General features: G+C 34.1%; 1 protein-coding gene across 3 annotated transcripts in view; it reads right to left on the bottom strand.

The window, feature by feature from the left end:
- Positions 1 to 15,637, bottom strand: part of LOC132701996 (transcription factor collier) — a 106,577-nt gene that overhangs the window by 45,369 nt on the left and 45,571 nt on the right. For all 3 annotated transcript variants that reach the window (XM_060670383.1, XM_060670384.1, XM_060670385.1), the window contains exons 6-7: positions 11,593 to 11,666; positions 9,820 to 9,888 (exon numbers count right to left, since the gene is read on the bottom strand). In XM_060670383.1, the coding sequence (XP_060526366.1) occupies positions 9,820 to 9,888; positions 11,593 to 11,666 (143 nt within the window). The remainder of the gene's footprint in view (positions 1 to 9,819; positions 9,889 to 11,592; positions 11,667 to 15,637) is intronic.

Raw genomic sequence — 15,637 nt, 5'->3', positions numbered from 1 at the left:
TAGCAAACAAATCCACAACTACCATAAGATGATATACCATCATTTGGTACATGATCCCCCCCGGAGTCTCGTATACCTTAGAACGCTAAACCCTTATGTCGTCTTCTTCGTCAACCACTTCGGATAGATTCGGCAACGTTCGGTTCTCGGCCCGTTCCCTGCGGTATTGACGACCAGCTCACAAGGGAACAAGGAGTCAATACCGACCCGTGGGATTGTGTCCGGGTCCCGAGGGAACACGGGCTGCGTCCCGGACGCGAACGGGAGCGAGAGAGATGGCACGAGGGACGCGCGGGGGGCGGCTTCGAGAGGGGAGCGCTCCCCCCTCTCTCGCCCCCGCGTGGCGGAAAAACGACCGACCCGAAAGAGCACACGGGCAGGAAAAGTTTTCTGTTTTTCGCGATTTCTTCCGTCTCGGGTGGTATTTCGCCATTTTTAAATGCGCTGGTTCCATGGCCGATATACGGATCATGGAAAATTCTGGTTTTTCTCTAGGGAAAAATACTGATATGCATCATGTAAAACATGGCTATATAAAAGAACTCCAAAAAGTCGTTTTTCTTCTTATTTATTACCAACTTTGTGAAATCTGCGAGAAGTATTTTCGAAATTATTTATTTTTGTTATCCTATAATCCGGATTTAGTCAACATACCTAAGCTCGCCATCCAGGATGTCTTATCAGCAAGCAAAGCACGCAAAAACAAAATTACCGCCGGTCCTGATGGCATACCAAGTTTTATGGTGAGAGACTGTTCCCAATCATTGTGTGCTCCTTTATGTCACACTTTTAACATGACACTTGAAACGGGTGTTCATCCAGAACCTTGGAAAATTGTCAAAGTTTATCCTGTTCTCAAAAAAGGTAGTTGAAAACTACCGCAATTGAGCAATTTTTCTATAATATTGGAAATTATATTAAATAAATTTATTTTTGATCCAATTACAAATAAACTACCCAGCAACATGGTTTTTATGCTCCCTGTCTTCGTATGCCTGTGACTTTCCTGAACAAGCAAGTTCAAGTTGAGCGTTACACAGTATAGATCATTACTTATTAATTGAAAAATCATCTCAAAAATTTGGTTTCTCCGAACAGTTCGTTGAGATTGAGGGGTTTTAGTTCCTTTATATATATATATATATATATATATATATATATATATATATATATATATATATATATATATATATATATAAATATATTTCTAGTTTGTGAGTTCTTGGATCCTTGTGATTTTATATATTCTTAAGAAATGGTTCTTGGGTTTTTTTTGGTCCTTTTTTAGTGAAATTAAAATAAGTGTCCGTTACTTGTGAAACATTTTATTTTTTGTGACGTTTCGGCCTTCAAGACCTTCTTCAGGCATTTAATTTTAACCTTAAGCCAAAAATCAACGGTTCACTATATAGTTGTTTGGTAATTTACAGTTTTACAACATTCACAACAGACATATCGAATATATAAATCGACAAGCCACATTGATAAGACGACGAACGTTCGTCTTATCAATGAACGAAAGAAGAAATATTAAGAGACACAATTTATTTATCTATTTATTTAGTAATGTATTTATTTATTTTATTAATACTGACATTAAAACTCTTCAGTTCTTAAAATGGTGTATTTTTTGTCATAACTAAAAGGAAATAAATAAATAAGGAATGTTATAAGCTTCATAAATCATATACGTTGTTAATGCATTTCCTTTTATATATTTTATCCCTTGCCATACAAAAATTGTTTGCAAATACATTTTAAACTCCAATTTAGATTTTTTTTTAAACAATTTCGTAACGGGCGATTTTCTACTGATATTTAAACAGAAACTTCTTTGGACGTGACGTTTTTCTTTGACATTTTTTTCCACACGTGGTCTTGCGCAGACTACCTTAATTTTTTTATTATTTTGTGAATAGGTACCATTATTTTTATTTCATTAGGGCTACCTTTTAAAGCTTCTTCCAGAACCACAGAGGAAAATTGATCACATTCCTTCGAAAATGTTTGCCGATAATTTTTGCAGACCACGACCGGAAATATCGAACAAGCGACGCCTCTTAAAACGAATGTTTTGACAAATTCGACAGTGTCAACGCGATGACTGCTTTTGAACGACGACGCGTTCTGTTAATGACCCGTCAGGGGCGGAGAGGGGCGACCAAGACATGTCCGCATCCGGCCCAGGAACCGTATCCCATCAACGACATCCATTAGGGAGTTTGATGAACGTCCCACAAGTGTTACGAAACATCGCCGCGATTAATAAATAGTAACGCCTTAACAAATTGCACCGGGTGCTAATAAATTAGACACAAATAGCCGTATAATGTAATATAGATAAGTGGATTGGCAAATCGTTCACGACAAATGATTTTTGAGTTCTTGAAATGGCCACCAGGGGGAGAAATTGACATCTTGATTTTTAAAAAGCGTTTTTGTAAAATTAATTTTGCCAAAAGGAAATAAAGGCGACGACTTTGTTATATGACCATTGAGATGGTCAACAGCCCAGAGAAGACCAAAAATCTGAACCAAAATTTTGAATAAAAGAACCTAAAACTCACAAAAAGTTTCATTTTAATTCTTTGCCAAATAAAATGCAAATTAATTATTTATTATTATTGTTATTACTTTTTACAATATCTTGGAAAGGGATTATAAAAGGTTCCCAATATCTGAAATTATTACTGTTTCAATATCAATTGTTGAAAGGTAACTAATTTTATTAATTATAGAAGAATTTAAATTGCAAAATGTGTATTAATATAATAATAAGGCAATTTAAATGTCAAATCAATTTTTAGGGACTATTAGAGCTGTGGATTCCTACATATTAGAAATCACTGGTTCCTGTCAAAGGAGATGTGCCATTTATTATACGTAATTATTTCAATTGGTCTCAGTTTTTTAAAAAACAAGTTGGCATTTCCTGCTTGCCATTCCAGATACTCGAATTTATTTTGCATCGTTTTCCTTTGGACGATTTACTTTTTTAAATTCATGTTTCCCTTATACCTAACCTTATTACCCTTACAGACATAAAAATTATTTTGTTTACTTCGGTGCCAATTTGAATGTAACGAAATAATAAAAACTAGCACTTCTGCTCTTGATTTTTTTGTTATATAAGCGTGTGTGTCTACTGTACTGTATAAATTGCACTAATTTCATTTCAATATTGAAATTGCTGAAAATTTAAAACAACAACCAATTAATTAAAATGAATGATATTAAACCAGCTACTGTTGTTAACAATTAATGATTCACCCCTGCAATTTTATGATTCAAGTAAAAGCCTGGCTTTATCCTTGGCTTGTAAACTTCGTTTCTATCAGCATCTAACTAATTTATTCTTATAGATACCGCTTATCACAGGAGACCGAGAGGCCGCCTTGCGACTTTTTGGTGATGTCTCAGCTCAAAAAATTTCAAATTTTCTAATAACTGCTGGTTGGTTCAACATGCATAAAAGATTCAAGTTGCATTTGGCGTCTTTGGCATTGGGCTTCATTTGCGTAATAGGGGATTGTTGATTGTATCCCAGCAAAAGGTTATATATTCTTATTATGTTGCTTCTTTTTCAACCTGCAAAGAGGAATTTGTGTTCTCGTTACAGATTTAGCAACTAACTTGACCAACTTGTCATTCGGTATTTTCAAAGGATGATCTGATAAGTACCGATTTTCGAATCTTCTCATGTAGATTAATGAACTAAATGCTGTACTTGTACTGTTCATTTTTTACATTTTATAATACTACAAAAAAATTACAGCAATGGTATTCATACTTTTGTTAGTCAAATCAGACGGAACTATCAATACTGCTGGTCAATAAATGTACTGTAAATGTCATTGCCAAGTTTAAAATAAGATTACTATTTCCATTATCTCAGCCCGAGTCACTGTACTCACAATTAAAACACCTTACTTCTGCTCTTCGCTCTAATAATTTCCACACTAAAGATATTAAGCGTTCCATCACAAAATACACTTCACCACAACCTTCCAACAGCAATGAGTCCGAGAGGAATCCCACACTTGCCACTGTTATCCTTCCTTACATCCAAAATAACACTGACAATATATCCAAGGTTCTTAAGGAATCTAACGTCAAAACCAGATTTACTATTTGTCCAAAAATCTCTGAACATCTTATATCCGTCAAAGACAAAATTCAAAAATGGAGGTTGAACTTTGCTACTCTGAAAAATTCCAGATGTTATCAAAAGCAAATAACCTTCTTCATTCTTGGTTAATAACTATATAGGAATAGCGTAACGGGGGGTATTATACTGTAAACATTGTCAAATTGTTGGCTTTTAGAAAGCGCACGATATTCTACAATTTCTATTCATTCGACGCCCAATCTGGCACCGGCATTTTTGAAAATTTTACAGAGTTCCGTTGGCACGTTACTTTTGACCGGCCACATAGGAAAATAAATCGCGGATAAAAAGACCCGCCCCCTAGCCCGCGTCAGGTCTTGCATTTAGATGCCCCTATTTGAGGGAGGGCAAGAAGAAAAGTGCCGACGTCGCAACATCGGAGAGACGCTTTTTTTTGCTAATTCGGTGCGCGGGGGCGAAACACCGAAACTCCGGGACGCCGATAAAATCGGGAAACGGCCCTTAAAAAACCCGCAACGCGCCCAAAACAAAAAGGGCAGATAAGGTTTCGGCGTCTATTGTTTGTATAACAAGGGCGGCTTTATTTACTACCTCTTTCCTTTTTTTTTTTTTCGAAAATACGTGAACGTTTCAGAGGTTATGACGGGCTCCGGTTAAATGATAATCATCCGCAGGGGGTGGGAAGGGGCACTCAGCGGAATTAAATAAACCCCCGCCTAATCACTTTTTGCACGTTTAAAAAAAGTGTACTGACGACGCGTGCCGTTTCGAATTAATGAGGCACTGCCGGGAAGTCGCGTCGATCGGGCGCCGCGTTGCCAAATCGACTAGGAAATCCGGGTAACGAGGAATTTGCAGTATGCGAAGGAAAATGAGCGGTTTTTCGAGCCTATACGTTTTATTTGCCTCAAAGCGCATCAGACGTCAGAATTTACATCCCTTCCATACACTTGGCAAAGCATTTTGTGATACTGTAACCATAATCCGCATTATAACTACATCTTAACCACTTAATGCAAATTTTTGGGTACACAAAAAAGATTTATTTTTTTGCAAATAATTATTATTTGTCCTTATTTTATCTAATTTATTAAATTCCTTTAGTCGTAATGGTCCCATATGTCTTTGTCGCCCTGCCTTCTTCTTGCACTCAAGTGATATTGTTCTATCAGTTTTGTTCTGTATTCGAAATTATTCATCGCTCCTACATGCTTTTTGTTCAACATAAGAGAGTTGAAAAGAGCAACATCAAATAAATGCATAAATATTTTTTTATAGTAGTTTTCCCCAGTTTTTTTAGTTAGTTGATAGTCAAAGTGTTGATCTAATCTAGCGACGCCTCCCATGGTGTCCTCAATTAATTTAGGTTACTTTATGGGATATCCTTCTTTAACTTTCTTCGCAGGACATTTTCGTCCTTGGGAATTGTCAACAAGAAACAAATTTCTTTCTTGTTATGCCACTTCATTACCACGACTTTTTTTCTTTGGAATGCTACAGATTCTCCTTTCTTAGTTTCTTTAGTCACAAGTTGTCGTGGTAAATGGTTTCTGTTCAGAGTACCATATAAATCAGCAGGAAATCTGCTGCTTGTAAGGACTTGTAATCTGCTAACGACCATACGATCTGTGAATTCATAGGCATGTTTATATATTTTTGGAATATTATGATTCCTTTTCCAGTATAAATAATAAACGAATACAAGTACAGTGTTTTAGATTCGCAGAGCATGTAGATTTTTATCCCAAAACAAGATCGTTTTGGAGGGATGTACTGGATCCAACACAATCATCCTCTGTACAATAACAAACTTTCATCTACACTTATGTCTCGTTCAGGTATATAAAATGCACTAAATTTTCTATTTAGAGCTTTATAAATAGGCCAAATTTTGTTTAGTTTTGGATCGATTTGAAGGCGTTAGTTTTGACATACTGGAGTAGCAAAGATGTCTTTATTTGTCCAGTACATTCTTTCTTCTGGTCTTTTTAGTATTCCTTGAATTATATTTATAAATAAAAATATTTGCATTGCCTCTGTTTTTATGAGCAATATAACACCAGACGATCTTTGTAGTTGTTGTTCTGCATAGCGATTTAAATAGTAAAACAATTAACGATAAGTTTATCAATTCATTATGAAGAAACAATTGGAAATATTCGTATACTGTAAAATTATCTGAATTGAATGTATAACCTGGGACACCAATAAACTACCCGATATCATTTGATTGTTCATCATCCGATTCCGATTCTACTTCGCTATCGTCAATTCCTCCTTTTGATAAATTGGCATGCTCAAACTCAGAATCATCTTGGTAACACATTTGGTGGAACAATTTTTTCTAAATAAATTTCGAAATATTCAACAATAAAAAAAATCTTACCGGAGATAAAATATATTATATTTAAAATTAAATTATACTTAACATAATTGAAAAATTTTATTTCTATATTAACCGTGACCCATACGGAGCTATAATATTCTGAAACATATATGTCACGGAGGTGCGCATTAAGAGGTTAAAGGGGGTGACCCCGGGTTATGTAAAGTGGCAACATCGCCTTCACATTTTCCATAAAAGCGATTACAATAATGCCCCAAGTAGACGGTGATCGCCATACGAGTCACGGAACACCCGGGTTGTATTTATCCGACACGTAATAGCACCAATTTGCAAATTACTCCCCACTCCAAGCACTCCGCGGGCGGCGCGGGGTACGGGGAGAGCTGGGATTAGGCCCGCCGTCCTGTTGCATCATTGCCTTCAAGGACGCAATCAGCCTTTAGCGGGATGCAAACGGCGATTCGACAAAGTGACACATTTAAAGGGTGTAAGACTTACACTGTAAGTGAATCTATTAAAAGGATCGCAACTGCCCGTGGATCCCTCCGCAGCTCAATTGATCGTCGCTCGTCTTCCATCGTGTTATTTCCTGTTCATTAAGCAAGTTGATCCGGGAAGGAAGCGGGCTGGTGTCGATAAGGGTACGGGTTCAATCGGGGGGAAGATAACAATTGCTCGAAATAGCTCCTGGTAAGTCGTAAACGAATTATTGATGGAGATCTTACCAACGTTTTTGTATCAAAAACTTTTACTAGTATATTGAGGGAGCTATAGCAGCCGTTGTCGTGTAAATTCTCATGAAAATATTGAATTTGCAACCACGTGAGCTACTTCAACACTAATACAAATTTGTAGGCACTTGAACTAATTGGCACGATCAACATATATGAAGAATTTATCATCACAGTTCATGCAAAATCATCTGAAGTATCTAATTTCTGTTTTAGACAAAGAGGTTGCACACCTGTAGAGACTGACTTTACTGACTAGGACCACGGCTACCCCTCAATCAAGTTGGCACTGTCAGTAGATGTAAGGAATTTGACATCACAAGTGAAACAGTTTATGACATCTCCGCCATTGCCTTACCAAAGCGGGATACAGGATTTTTATTTGGTGATAAAATATCTCTCCGATGTTAATAGATAGATAGATTTATGATCTGAAGTTTATTTTTATCACATCATTTAAACGAATGTTTTAGACCAAGAAGTTGTAGAAATAACTCTTCAGCTACACCATAATCAAGTATACACTATCAATACAAATGAAGAATTTGTTATTACAGGTGAAACAGTTTGTGTTATCTTAGCTCCTCTCTTATCTCCTGATAATAACATTCATAAACTGTTCCTATTATGTTGACAGATAGACAGGCACGACCAACAGATATGAAGAATTTATCAAAACAGTCCATGTAATCTTTGCAATCTGCTGATGATTGGAGAGTCATGAAACATCTATCCGATGTTGAATGTTAGATAGATTTATGATTTGAAGTTTCAAATTATGGTTTTAGACAAAAAGGTTGCACACATATAAATACAGTTAAATACTAACTTTACAGCTACCCAACAACCAAGCTGGTACTATTCGTAATCATAGGTGAAATAGTTCATCATAGAATGTTGGTTTGATGATAATGAGAGAATGATAAACTATCTCTATGATAGATAGATAGATTTATGAACTGAAGAGTAACTGCATACAGATACTCAAGAACATCAGTGAAATACTGAGTTTACAACTACGGCTACACCACAACCAAGTTGGCATTATCCGTAGATATAAATAACTTGCCATCACAGAATCGTTTATGTCATCTCCGCTGCTCTCTTATCAAAGAGAGATACAAGAGAGTCATAAAGTATCTCTCCGATGATGATAGAGAGACACATTGATGATGTGACTTTTTTATAATAACATTTAAACGAACGTTTTAGACCAAGTATACACTATCAACAGATATGAAGAACTTGTTATTACAGCTGAAACAGTTAGATCTTCTCTTAAGAGAGAATGTTTATCTGCGGATAAAGAGAGTCCTAAATTGTTCCTATCATGTTGTATGTAGTATCATGTATCAAAGATGTAGAAGACAGTTCGAGTTAATACTCGAGTACATCTATTAGATACTGACATTGCACCGACAGCTATACTCAAGCCAATAGGAAGTAACCAAACTGGCATCAGCAGATTTTATCGTCACAGGTAAAACAGTTGTTATGTCATAACTTCTGTGGAGATAGATACATGACAAAGAGCACCATAATGAACGGATAACAACTATTACGGATACAAACCCAGTTAGCTTAGCTAACAGCAAATCGAAACTCCAAATCATCAGGGGTAAAAGAGTTTACCTTATCCTACCTGTTTATTTATAAACTGTTTATATCTTGATGATGATCTTCAAGTTCTACAATTCATGGTAACAAGGTCGTATTAGTTGGGGTGTTGTCAATCGTCGATTTTGAGAAATATATTTTACGTGCAGTGTACTTTTACGACGTCTTTAGAATTCGCGATTTTTTCGAGCACCGCCACGGGATAATTGGAGCCGGAACAACCCTCGCGGGGCGCGAACGTATATGTATAGCGTCCCACCAAATTATCACCCTATTCAAATATTCGGGGATTTCTGGGCACGCACCACGCGTGACAGACAAATGAAACGCGATATAATGTATTTTTGCGATTATTCAACCGGGATAATTCCATCTGACGGGACGAATCTGCATACAAACTCCATCATAACCGGTATCGCCGATGACAACGGGCCCCAGTGGCGACTCGTACGCCTAAGCTGTTACAGAACACAGCTCAGACCGGAAGCTGGATATTTTATTTTATCTCTAGGTCTAGTGGGTGCCATGTCTAGAGAAGCACACTCTGAAAATAATGGATATCATATTTTGGAAGTCTATACCTACATCTTCTCCATTCCACAGGAATGGACCAAGAGATAGCAGCTCAATTTAACTCGAGATAAGTAGCTGAGCGCTGCTAAACAACTAGTCAATCTGTTTGGTTCTAAGAAGTAGCGGTTTGGTATGTGATATTCTACGCTACCACTGAACAAATAAAAGTCCCATATTATCAGGTTACGTTACAGTTGTTTCGAAGAAACCAAATGGCGGACGGGTCATCGGGGGTGGACGCCACTGGTGCGCGGGGGTAATAATTCATGCCACTGCCGGTCAGAGCAACGAGGTGCCATATTTGTGTACAATCAACGTTCAAATAACTCATCCGCGGGTAAGCTGTGGATTCGTAGAAATGTCTGTTGATTAGCCGCGCCACTTTCAGTCTATAGTTTAAAAATTGGTAGGGAAAAACTTACCGATCTATTATCACAGGGTCGGAGGGAGTCTCGTTGCGGTTGCCGCAGCTTTTCTTGTCACAACACCGACTGAAAATAAAACAGAGATTTATCTATTTTAATACAACCCAAACTACAAGCAAAAAAATATTAATTTGAAAATGTGTTTTTTGGGGAGTTACTTTTTGGGTTTTTTCAAAGCGCGATTTGAATTATTTTACTTTTAATTCACAAAAAATTGAAAAAAATAAATTAAACACGCACGCAAGCACCAGAAGCAAAATCAGCCATCGATGATCGCTCTCGCGAGGGGGTAGGGAGAGGGTAGGTGGGTCCCCTTACGCGAGAGAGATGGGTCCAACGTCTTGTAAGACTACGGGACAGGGCAAGACGAAGTCCCCCGGGAAAGGCCGAAATTCGCCCCCGGCCGCGCCGCTACCCCGCTCTGCCTTCCCGTTCCTTAACGTCCCCCACCCCTTAAGGCCCCCATGTCGTTACACAAGACTGCTGCAGGGAAAAGAAAAGATATACTTAGCCGTATGAGGGATGGAAATGTACATCGTCGAGAGCGCGCGCTAGTGGGGTTGCAGCTTTGTAGGGGGGTAGGGGTCGGGTTTGTGAGTAAGAGACATTTTTTTTGGAAATCCCACGATAAAAATATTCGACTTTGACGTTTTGTTTCTGCAAAGGGGATTAAAAGCCAGTTATAAAGAAACCGCTTTCGGGCTTCTTTAAATTTATAGAGTGATATTAAAAGTAAGTAAAACAACTTTTTTTACTCCCAAGTGCGGTAACTATACTTTATCTAGGACCGTTACTTTTTGACATGACCGTCAGGATTGACAAACGTCAAAATTCAAGGCGTGGCAAATTTCTCTGAAAACATCCGATTGCTCCCAAACCCCTGCGGTAAAATCCCGGAAATGCCCGAAGGTCTCGGATCCGTAGTAAATAAAACTGATGTGGAAAAGTGACGCTTCTCGCACGCTAGATGGGTGTGTAATTTGGCATTTTGCAGGCGGGAGTAGAAAAAATACCTATCTAAAATACTACCGAGCTACTTCGGATATTTTCGGGGTTTTTCCGCCCGGGTTTAGGAGCAATCGGATGTTTTCGGAGGTTTTACCGCACTGTTTGAATTTTGACGATCATGCCAGTGAATGTATTCATATTGTTTTTGCAAAAATGTACCCAAAAACTAATAAACAGGAAAATGTTATTCACTATATCCATAAAATAAATAATAAAATGACATTTATAATTTAAGTTTCCCACAGAAATTTTAGATACCGTTCGTATGAACTTTAGTGGTGTTTATAGTTTTTATATTAATATCTTGCCAAGACCTAGTATACTATTTTCAAATATTCATGTCTCATCATGACAAACAAAATAAAATTGAAGATTAGTTAGACCTGTTTTTCCTTGCTTACGCGGTCTTTTGTTTATATTTTTTTAATTATGTTAATTTTTCGATTTGTTTAACTAAATTGTTGTTCCGAGAAAATATACTCCTCATTTAAGACTTTTCAAACTACTTACTTAAAATAGTAAATACTTCTCAATATGTCATTTCTTCATCTTATAGTACACCACCATTTTTTATATCTACAGAACCGGATATTTCTGGAAGTGTCCTCTAATCGAATTATATCCAAAAGTTTCTTAAATTACTATTATAATTCCAATAATTACTGATACTTCCACTAAGTATCAGCACGTAATTCTAACTTACCATAGTGAAAACCCCTTGCATTTTCCCTACGAAGAACTAATAATAATAATAATACTCACCTGCACATAATCTCGTGGGTGAGCAGCACCCTGCACATCTCTGGATTTTTGTCCTGACCCTCGTAAATGATCGCCTGAAACGGAAAATATTGCAAATGACGTCAAAATCGGCCAAGATTAAAATATTTAATTACATGTCCTGATGTCGCGGTGATCGAACACGAAAGGCGGGCGAAAACGGACAATTTCAGGCCCCGCAGGCGCAAATTGCATTTTGGCGAATCCCATTTTATATAAATATTTCGCATTTATTATAATTTCCGCCGCATTTGTTTATTTAAATATTTGCGTATCGGTCAAAAATAATTAGTCCCCTAGTATAACGACCAACTGCAAATTATTATTTCGTCCGAATGTAAATTTGCAACGCTGACGAACTATACCAATTTTATACGTATTAATTATTATTATATTTTATTACAACGATTTTTTTTTATTCGGAAATGTAATTTGGACAATAGCAGCAGAGGGACGGGCAAAGGCCACGGGGGGAAACCAAACGGGTTTTGACCACCCCAAACAAAATGTTATTGGAGAAATAAAATGAGATAAAATTATATTAAATAATCCATTAACTTACTTTATTTATTTACACCTGTAACGTGGAACAATCAAAATTTTGTTTTACAAATACCCCCTTTAATTAGAATTTAGGAGGATTTGGATTACAAACTTTTATAGTTTATGAGCAAAGATGTAAACTAAGATGTAAAATAAAATAATAAATGAATTTAATAATGTAATTTACTTGTTTTCGTTATTTATTCTTATTTATTTATTTATAATTTATATTTGTTTATTTATTAATAATTATTTATTTATTTTTATTATTATTAATTAAGTTTGTCTATATTTGACTATAGATTTTAGAAACGATTTGCATTAGAAACTTTTAAAGTTCACGAGCAAAGATGTAAACTTCGATAAATAAATTTTACATATGTAATAATGGTAATAATAATAAATTATTTTAATGATCTAATTTATTTATTTCTGTTGTTTATTTTTATTTATTTATTTATCATTTATATTTGTTTATTTATTTATATTAGTCAATAATATTTATTTATTAATATTTATTATTCACAATTTTTAAAATTTTTAGTGTTCTTTGCTAACGCAGTATAGCTTAGAGCTACTCTACTGAATCAGCAAGTACGTTGTAGATTAAGTACTATTTTTTAAGCAAGAAATGGAATGCATATACTTTTAAATTATAATTTTTGAAAAGAATGCCCTGTTTAATAAATAATAGGCACTTGCATTAATACGTTAACTCATAAAATTTAAATTAGAAACAATTATTTACTTATTAAGGGAGCTTGTTGTATAAATGTTATCGTAAAAAGCTTTGACCCACCCCAAACAAAATGTTATTGGAGAAATAAAATGGGATAAAATTATATTAAATAATCTATTAATTTACTTTATTTATTTATGCCTGTAACGTGGACCAAGCAAAAATTTGTTTTACAAATACCCCCTCTAATTAGTATATTAGAATAACAATCTTTACAACAATCAAGTTAATTATTTGACTATAGATTTTAGGAAGGATTTGGATTCGAAGCTTTTAAAGTTTATGAGCAAAAATGTAAACATCGATAAATAAATTGCACATATGTAGTAATGGTAATAATAATAAATGAATTTAATAATGTAATTTATTTGTTTTCGTTATTTATTTTTATTTATTTATTTATCATTTATATTTGTTTATTTATTAATAATTATTTATTTATTTTTATAATTAATAATTAAGTTTGTCTATATTTGACTATAAATTTTAGGAAAGATTTGCATTAGAAACGTTTAAGTTAAAGTTCACGAGCAAAGATGTAAACCTCGAAAAATAAATTTTACATATGTAATAATGGTAATAATAATAAATGAATTAAATAATGTAATTTAATTGTTTTCGTTATTTATTTTTATTTTTTTATTTATCATTTATATTTGTTGAATTAATATTAATTATTTATTTATTTTTATTGTTATTAATTAAGTTTGTCTATATTTGACGATAAATTTTAGGAAGGATTTACATTAGAAACTTTTAAAGTTCACGAGCAAAGATGTAAACCTGGATAAATAAATTTTACATATGTAATAATGGTAATAAAATGTATGAATTAAATATTGTGACTTATTTATTTTTATTTATTTATTTATTGTTTATATTTGTTTACTTATTAATATTTATTTATTTGTTGTTATTTATTATTTACAACTTTTAAAAAATTAGTGTCTAGTCTAGCTTAGAGCTACTATATTGAACTAGCAAGTATGTTGTAGATTAAGTACAAATTTTTAAGCAGGAAATGGAATGCATATCCTATATAATTTTTGAAAAGAATGCCCTGTTCAATAATAGGCACTTGCGTTAACATTAACTCATAAAATTTAAATTAGAAACAATTATTTACTTACTAAGGCAGTTTCTTATATATGGGTTATCATAAAAAGCTGCATTATAAGGAAACGAAAGCTAGAACCTATAAAGCATTCTGATGGACAATGATGGAATCGACAATTTATTTTTTTTCTAGGTCTTTGTCTTTAATAATTTCATATCACACGTGCAAAGACGATGCGGATGTCTAAAATTCATGTTAAGCCATTACAAGTCGAACTGAGGTGGCTTTTACTTGATGAAAATCCATTTATCAAAATAAATAAGAACTAAAAGTTCAGATTTTCCCGAAATTATATATTATGACATGACAATTGTTTCGACAACACCCTGTCTTTATCAAAGGTAATATTTACAAACTACCTGCTACTATATATACCGAAAAATGACCATAAAACCTTAATTAACGTTGTTGTGAGAATTTAAGTTCAATAAAGGAAGGTCTAATTGATCTTTAAGCAATACGTTTGAATGTCTCATTTTGTTAATCTCCATGGTTTCCAATAAATTTAATTTTCTACTTTTTGCGGCTGTATGTGAAATATCAAAATTGTCGTCAAAAATGTGTTTTTCTGTGTTTAAGCGTGAAGCATAATTAGAATCTAAACTATTGTTTTTAAACGATCTTTTATGTTCGTTAATGCGTTTCTTGAAGGATCTACCTGTTTGTCCCATACAAATTTTAGGACAAGATTTTTATAAGCAAAAAAGTTCTTAGAAATATAATTTTTATGTATTGTTTAAATATAAGATTATGGTAGATTACTATTCCTAAGTTTTTTGTTTCTTTAACTAAACCTATTTTAGTATTGCCTATAGGGATATCAGTATTGATTTTAAGAAAATCCACTGTATTCTTGCTTTCAAAAATTATATAATCATATTTCTCAGGATTAAGTTTCAAGGCATGTTTTTTTAAAATTGGATTTTCTAAGCCTTCATTAACAAATACAGTGTGTTCAAAAAATGGACGGAGATATTTTAAATTTTAAATTAAAATATATAGGATTTTTATAAATATGGGTCTGAAAATGCAGTTCTCAATATGAAAAAAAATATGAAAAATATTCATTCGATTGTGTTGAAATTAGATGAAAATTTCAGTGAAAAGCTGTACGAAATTTTTCACACATTTGTTGCAGTGTACTTTATGTTATGGACGCCATTAGTCTTAATAATTTTAGCCTAACGGGGCCTCTTATACACCAAATAACATAGCCATATTTCAAATTTAATATGCTTGAGCATCATACAATACATACATACATACAAGAACAAGGGTCCTAAGACGAAACCGTTTAGAACGCCAGACGCAGTATGTACTTGTTCAGATAAATTATTATTATACTGTATAAGTCTATCTGTTGAAGCCTATCGTCTAAATATCAACTTATAATAAAGGAAGCTGCGTTATTAAAACCATAATATTTTAATTTAGGAAAAAGAAGTGAATGATTTATTTTATCAGATCAATATTACACTCTGTTATAAATCAGATAATTTTATAAGTACTGGACCAATAACATATAAGATCATATTTGATTTGATTTGCGTAATATTTTCAAGGATTTTGATAAATTGACATTTTTACTTGTGCAGTTTTCTTTTCTAATGTTTTTAAAACTTATTTAA

This window comes from Cylas formicarius, unplaced genomic scaffold (genome assembly GCF_029955315.1).
Source record: "Cylas formicarius isolate icCylForm1 unplaced genomic scaffold, icCylForm1.1 PGA_scaffold_5__7_contigs__length_24384050, whole genome shotgun sequence".
Lineage (NCBI taxonomy): Eukaryota > Metazoa > Arthropoda > Insecta > Coleoptera > Brentidae > Cylas > Cylas formicarius.
This window is presented reverse-complemented; position numbering and strand designations above follow the sequence as displayed.